The sequence below is a fragment of the Oratosquilla oratoria genome, chromosome 17 (assembly GCF_046742065.1).
Source record: "Oratosquilla oratoria isolate Oo_2021 chromosome 17, ASM4674206v1, whole genome shotgun sequence".
In the NCBI taxonomy this organism is placed as follows: Eukaryota; Metazoa; Arthropoda; class Malacostraca; order Stomatopoda; family Squillidae; genus Oratosquilla; species Oratosquilla oratoria.
In genome coordinates, this window is record NC_134793.1 from 62,915,962 (window position 1) to 62,923,461 (window position 7,500).

At 40.5% G+C, this 7,500-nt stretch overlaps 1 protein-coding gene across 1 annotated transcript in view; it reads left to right on the top strand.

The window, feature by feature from the left end:
- LOC143034323 (uncharacterized) overlaps positions 1–7,500 on the top strand; it is a 32,432-nt gene that overhangs the window by 1,261 nt on the left and 23,671 nt on the right. Inside the window, exon 2 of the mRNA XM_076200256.1 lies at positions 1–71. This exon is cut by the window's left edge and continues 137 nt beyond it. Within this exon, the coding sequence (XP_076056371.1) occupies positions 1–71 (71 nt within the window). The remainder of the gene's footprint in view (positions 72–7,500) is intronic.

Genomic DNA, 7,500 nt, shown 5'->3' on the forward strand with positions numbered 1-7,500 from the left:
AAGAGAAGTGCCGAGAACAGAGGCGTCCACTTTACATTGCCTTCATCGACCTGACGAAGGCTTTCGTCTTGGTTAGCAGGCAAAGCCTTTTCACCCTGCTACAGAGGATTGGATGTCCCCCTAAGCTCCCGAGGATGATTTCATCCTTTCATGAAGACATGCACGGCACCGTCCAGTACGACGGCTCATCCTCGGACCCCTTCCCAATCAGAAGCGGCGTGAAACAGGGATGCGTGCTTGTTCCGACGCTTTTCGGCATCTTCTTCTCCCTGCTGCTGTCCTATGCCTTCAACCAGTCAGAAGACGGAGTGTATATCCACACCAGAAATGACGGAAGTCTCTTCAACCTTGCACGTCTCCGAGCAAAAACCAAGGTACGCAAGGTCTTGATCAGAGAGATGCTGTTTGCTGATGACGCCGCCTTGACTGCACACACAGAGGAGGCCCTACAGCGACTCATCAATTGCTTCGCTCATGCATGCAAAGAGTTCGCCCTTACCATCAGCATCAAGAAGACCAACGTCATTGGCCAGGATGTCAGCAGCATTCCTAACATCTCCATCGATGGCCACATCCTCGAGGTGGTGGGGGAGTTCACCTACCTGGGTTCCACCATCTCAAGCAACCTGTCCCTGGATGCAGAGCTGAACAAGCGCATCGGCAAAGCAGCAACAACATTGGCTCGTCTTGGAAAGCGTGTATGGAACAACGCCATGCTGACCACCAACACCAAGATAGTAGTATACCAGGCTTGTGTACTCAGCACGCTCTTGTACGGCAGCGAAGCTTGGACCCTGTATTCCCGTCAAGAACGCCGACTCAACATCTTCCACATGCGCTGCCTCAGAAGAATCATGGGCATTAGTTGGCAAGATCATGTCTCCAACAAGAATGTTCTGACACAGGCGGGAATGCCCAGCATGTTCGCCTTGCTCAGCCAGAGGCGATTGAGATGGCTCGGTCATGTTAGACGAATGGACGATGGCCGAATACCGAAGAGCGTGCTGTATGGGGAGCTTGCCACTGGCTCCAGACCTGCAGGAAGGCCCATCCTCCGCTACAAGGACGTTCTCAAACGTGATCTGAAGGCAGGCGACATTAACCCAGCAAGCTGGGAGGCAATGGCCGATGACCGCAGCAGTTGGAGACACGTTGTCAAGGCAGGCATTCAAACTAGCGAGAAGAGGAGAGAGGACCAATGGGATGAGAAAAGAGAGCGCAGACGGCAGAGTCTAGCAGCAGCCCCCACACAGCCAGGCGCGGACTTTACCTGTGACAACTGTAATAGAGCCGGCCGCTCCAGAATTGGACTCTACAGCCACAGCAGGCGTTGTAACTCAACCATAAACTGAAAAAAAGCGACCTCCATTGTCTCCCGAGACAGACGGATGCCAACAATATATATATATATATATATATATATATATATATATATATATATATATATATATATATGCACACACACACACACACACACACACACACACACACACACACACACACACACACACACACACACACACACACACACACACACACACACACACACACACACACACACACACACAGACACACACACACACACACACATACACACACACACACACACACACACACACACATACACACACACACACACACGAACACACACACACACACACACACACACACACACACACACACACACACACACACACACACACACACACGAACACACACACACACACACACGCACACACGCACACACACACACACACACACACGCACACACACACACACACACACACACACACACACACACACACACACACACACACACACACACACACACACACACACACACACACACAAAAAAATCATATTAATAATAAATTAAAACTATAACAATGTAAATAACAATTAAAATACATAAATAAATGCATTGGTATAGTTGAATAACAAACAAACAGGTAAATAGTAAATGATATTAAATTGACATATAACTAATAATAAATGAAAATCAGACAGACAAATTATAACAAAACAAAAACAAATAATATAACATAAATTATAATAATTACAGCATCTTACTTAGGTATTTATCTAAATGATTCTTAAAGCTTCGAACTGAACTACATTGCACTACCTGTGCAGGAAGTTTATTCCATTCATTAACTACACGGTTGGCAAAGTTGTTTCTACCTACTTCCAAATTGAATCTATTTCCGGACAGTTTGAGACCATTGTTTCTTGTCTGATTCTCATTCAATGTGAAAATTTTGTCACTTTTGATGTTGTCAATTCCCTTTAAAATCTTAAAGACCTGTATCAAGTCACCTCTGAGTCTACGCTTTTTTAGGGAAAACAGATTCATGTACTTAAGTCGATTTTAAACAGATTCATGTGCTTAAGTCGATTTTAACACACACACACACACACACACACACACACACACACACACACACACACACACACACACACACACACACACACACACACACACACACACACACACAAATATATATATAAATATATATATATATGTAAATATATACATATATATACATATATATATAATATAAATATATATATATACATATATATATATATACAGTATATATATATACATACATATATATACATATATATAATATAAATATATATATATATATATATATATATATATATATATATATATATGACGACATCTTGACAGGTTGCGAGAGAGGCAGAGGAGAAAACACACAAATAGAACGAGAGTCTATTCTTTAACTAGTTTCGCACTATGGTGCTTCTTCAGAAAGAATATTACACAACAGAAAATACTAGCAATAAATAAAGAAAATGTGTGGGTAATGAACTAGTATAGGTCTGAGTTCAAGGAGGCTCTAACTCTCGTGTGTTGATCGTACTACTCCGTGGGATGCCTCTGTTGATCATTCGTCCTGTTTTCTTCCACTCTTTTGCTGCGTGCCGTGCTATTGTCTCCGATGATTTTATATCACCCACTCTATTGTTCGTACATTTGTTGGTGGCTATGTACAGAGCTTCTACGATTTTCCTTTGCCTTTTGCTGAGATTATTATGCAGAATACTCGCTTGATCCCATTTTAGTAGATGTCCTTCTTCGTCTATGTGGTTCACGAATGCACTGGTGTTGCGGTGGTATTTGACATCGGCTTTGTGCTCTTGTAATCTTGTGCTTAATCCCCTGTAAGTTTCTCCTATATATGCACTGTCACACCCCGAACATGGAATTTTATAAACTAAACTTTCGGATTTGTTATTTTCTATCCTTGGTTTGATAAGATCACTAATTTTCTTACCTGCGTCACAAGAGATGTGGATGTTCGTATGTCTCAGTTCTTTACTGAGTGCGCAGGCCAAGTCTGAGGTGGGGACTACTATGTACATTGTATTGTTCTTGTTTTGGTTTTTGTCACTATTTCTCTCCCTTATGGCTCTGGCTTTCTTCAATGTTGTGGAGAGAAGACCAGCGGGAAAGCTAAGTTTTACGAAGGTCTTGGTTATGTGTTGTAATTCTTCATTGAGGAATTCAGGGCTGCATATCATGAGTGCTCGAAGATAAAATCCCATGACCACACCAGTCTTGGTCTTTTTGTATAGATACGTGGATGACTGCCTTCTCGTCCTCCACAAAAACACCAACATTAGTGACATCTTATCCCGACTCAACCAAGTACACCCTAAAATTCAGTTGACTGTAGAGCATGAGGTCAACGAATCCCTACCATTCCTGGATACCGTCATCATAACGGAAAATAATTCTGTAAAATTCAAGGTGTATAGAAAACCCACCCACAAAGATGATTACATACATTATTTTAGTGCTCACGACAAAAATACCAAGACTGGTGTGGTCATGGGATTTTATCTTCGAGCACTCAGGATATGCAGCCCTGAATTCCTCAATGAAGAATTACAACACATAACCAAGACCTTCGTAAAACTTAGCTTTCCCGCTGGTCTTCTCTCCACAACATTGAAGAAAGCCAGAGCCATAAGGAAGAGAAATAGTGACAAAAACCAAAACAAGAACAATGTACATAGTAGTCCCCACCTCAGACTTGGCCTGCGCACTCAGTATAGAACTGAGACATACGAACATCCACATCTCTTGTGACGCAGGTAAGAAAATTAGTGATCTTATCAAACCAAGGATAGAAAATAACAAATCCGAAAGTTTAGTTTATAAAATTCCATGTTCGGGGTGTGACAGTGCATATATAGGAGAAACTTACAGGGGATTAAGCACAAGATTACAAGAGCACAAAGCCGATGTCAAATACCACCGCAACACCAGTGCACTCGTGAACCACATAGACGAAGAAGGACATATACCAAAATGGGATCAAGTTAGTATTCTGCATAATAATCTCAGCAAAAGGCAAAGGAAAATCGTAGAAGCTCTGTACATAGCCACCAACAAATGTACGAACAATAGAGTGGGTGATATAAAATCATCGGAGACAATAGCACGGCACGCAGCAAAAGAGTGGAAGAAAACGGGACGATTGATCAACAGAGGCATCCAACGGAGTGTCATTACGATCAACACACGAGAGTTAGAGCCTCCTTGACTCAGACCTATCCTAGTTCATTACCCACACATTTTCTTTATTTATTGCCAGTATTTTCTGTTGTGTAATATTCTTTCCGAAGACGCACCATAGTGCGAAACTAGTTAAAGAATAGACTCTCGTTCTATTTGTGTGTTTTCCCCTCTGCCTCTCTCACAATATATACATATATATATATATATATATATTTATATATATATATATACATATATATATATATATGTATATATGCAGTAAAAATCACATATGCTCGTGACTCTAAGTATGCTGAAGACCACAATGGTAAATAATAGATAGTGGTCCTTGTTTTATTATTTCCCTTTGTAGTTGTCCGCCATGTGTATGTATGTTTTTTAAATGGTGATGTTGTTAAACAATCTGATGACCATTGTCCTTCAGAAGTATTATAATTTGGGTATTGGGGCCAAACGAGAAGAGACCCTAAAGCAAGAATTAAAGAACACAAGAACTCCATGAAATATGCACAAGAAAACTGCCGTATTTCTACACACTTCCATGAAAAACCATCGCATAAATTGGGAGAAAGCAGAAATCATCTACGACTCTAAATGCAGTTTTAGGAGGAAGATCATCGAGTCATCATTTATTAAAAATTACCCAAATTTTAATACTTCTAAAGAACAATTGTCATCAGATTGTTTAACAACATTAGCAATTAAAAACCTTTTACCCAATGTAGATGGCTGGGAAGACATCAACCATTACCAAGGTAGTGTTACTTGAGCCACCTTTCCATGTTTCCATTGTATCCCTTTGTACCGACTATATAACACTTGTACACCATGGTGGTCGAAATATACGGTTAATTCTATTCTTCATCCATTTACTTTCTCCGATAGTGGGATTTCATACACACATACACACACACACACACACACACACACACACACACACACACACACACACACACACACACACACACACACACACACACACACACACACACACACACACACACACACACACACACACACACACACACACACACACACACACACACACACACACACACACACACACACACACACACACACACACACACACACACACACACACACACACACATACACACACACACACACACACACACATATATATATATATATATATATATATATATATATATATATATATATTTATGTATATAATATATATATGTATATATATATATATATATATATATATATATATTTATATATATATATATATACTCTCTCACACACACACACACACACACCGACTCGGTGGCATAGTTGGTAGAGCGCTGAGCTGGGAAGCAGAAATGCTCCCAGCACCCAGTTCGAATCCTGCCCAGGGCCGAAATTATTTCGGTATCGCTGTGCCTCGGGTCGTTACTCTGACTCTCGTGGGCGGGGAGTTGGGGGTGTGTGTGTGTGCAAGGTCATAGCATTACCCATAGATCGGACCTACGAGCTCTGAGCTCTCTTCCAGGAGGGAAATAGCTGTCGATCACGAGTCCAACACGTGATCCAAAGACCAAGACCAAGTGAATACACACACACACACACATATATATATATATATATATATATATATACACATATATAAGTGTATATATATATATATGTATATATATATATATGTGTGTGTATATTTATATATACATATATATGTATGTATATATATATACAGTATATATATATTTGTATATATATATATATATATATATATATATATATATATATATATATATATATATTTAAGATTATTACAGACAAATGAGAGAGAATGTGGGTGGGGAAGGGCAAACGAAGATGTGTTAGGAATAGAGTTTATTGCCCTAACGTTGCGACCAACTTGGTCTTCTTCAGAGGACTACAGCATTACAGACGGATCACAATTCTTATATTCGTAGTGAGAGGGAACCCGCCAAGGTATGAGCGTCATGTTTTCCCTTTGGCTAACGATTTAATTATTAGGACACTTGCTGCTTTCGAGAGGCATTTAAATCCGTCTCTGTCGTTGTTGTTCTTGTTGGTGGCGATATGTGCAGCTTCCACAGTTTTTCTCATTTTCTTCTCAAATCCCTCGTGTAGAATTTCTGTTGTTCCAATCAGGTAGATGTCCACAACACAGAAATTCTACACGAGGGATTTGAGAAGAAAATGAGAAAAACTGTGGAAGCTGCACATATCGCCACCAACAAGAACAACAACGACAGAGACGGATTTAAATGCCTCTCGAAAGCAGCAAGTGTCCTAATAAATATATATATATATACAGGTAGCCAAAAAAGAAAGGCATAATAACCACTCCTAACCATTCCATCCCTAACACACTCCACTCCCCTCCACCCTCTACCCTCCCTCTTATCTTGGCACCTCCTGGATGACGGGTCATCCCTACATCTTGTCCACTGCCCTGGGGATGGGGGGATATGGGGTGCGTATGTGTGAATGAATTTTGACGCAGCCCGAAGGGATTTCTCCCCGTCTTCTCTTTTTCTGTTCGAGGGGATGGAAAGTAGGGGGTGGTGGTTACCGATTAAGTGAAGTGGCCTTGCTATGGATGTATTGTATCTCACTACATTGCGTTTGACCCAGGGCAGTTGGTGGATAGAGGGATGACCTGTCATCCATGAGGAACTGAGATGGGAAGGGTGGAGAGGGTGTTGGAGGGAAGTGAAATGGGTGGGAATAGGTACGTGCCTCTGACTTAGCTACCTCCCTTATAAGGATGGAAAAGCTCTTGGTATATAGATGGAATATAGATGGAATATATATAAATATATATATGTATATATATATGTATATACATATATATATATATATAACTGCTCCTCATGGACCTTATTCCACCAGGAATTATCTCGCATCAAGCAGATACTTTCCAACAACGGATATTCTAACAGTCATAGATAACGAAACAAGAATATTCA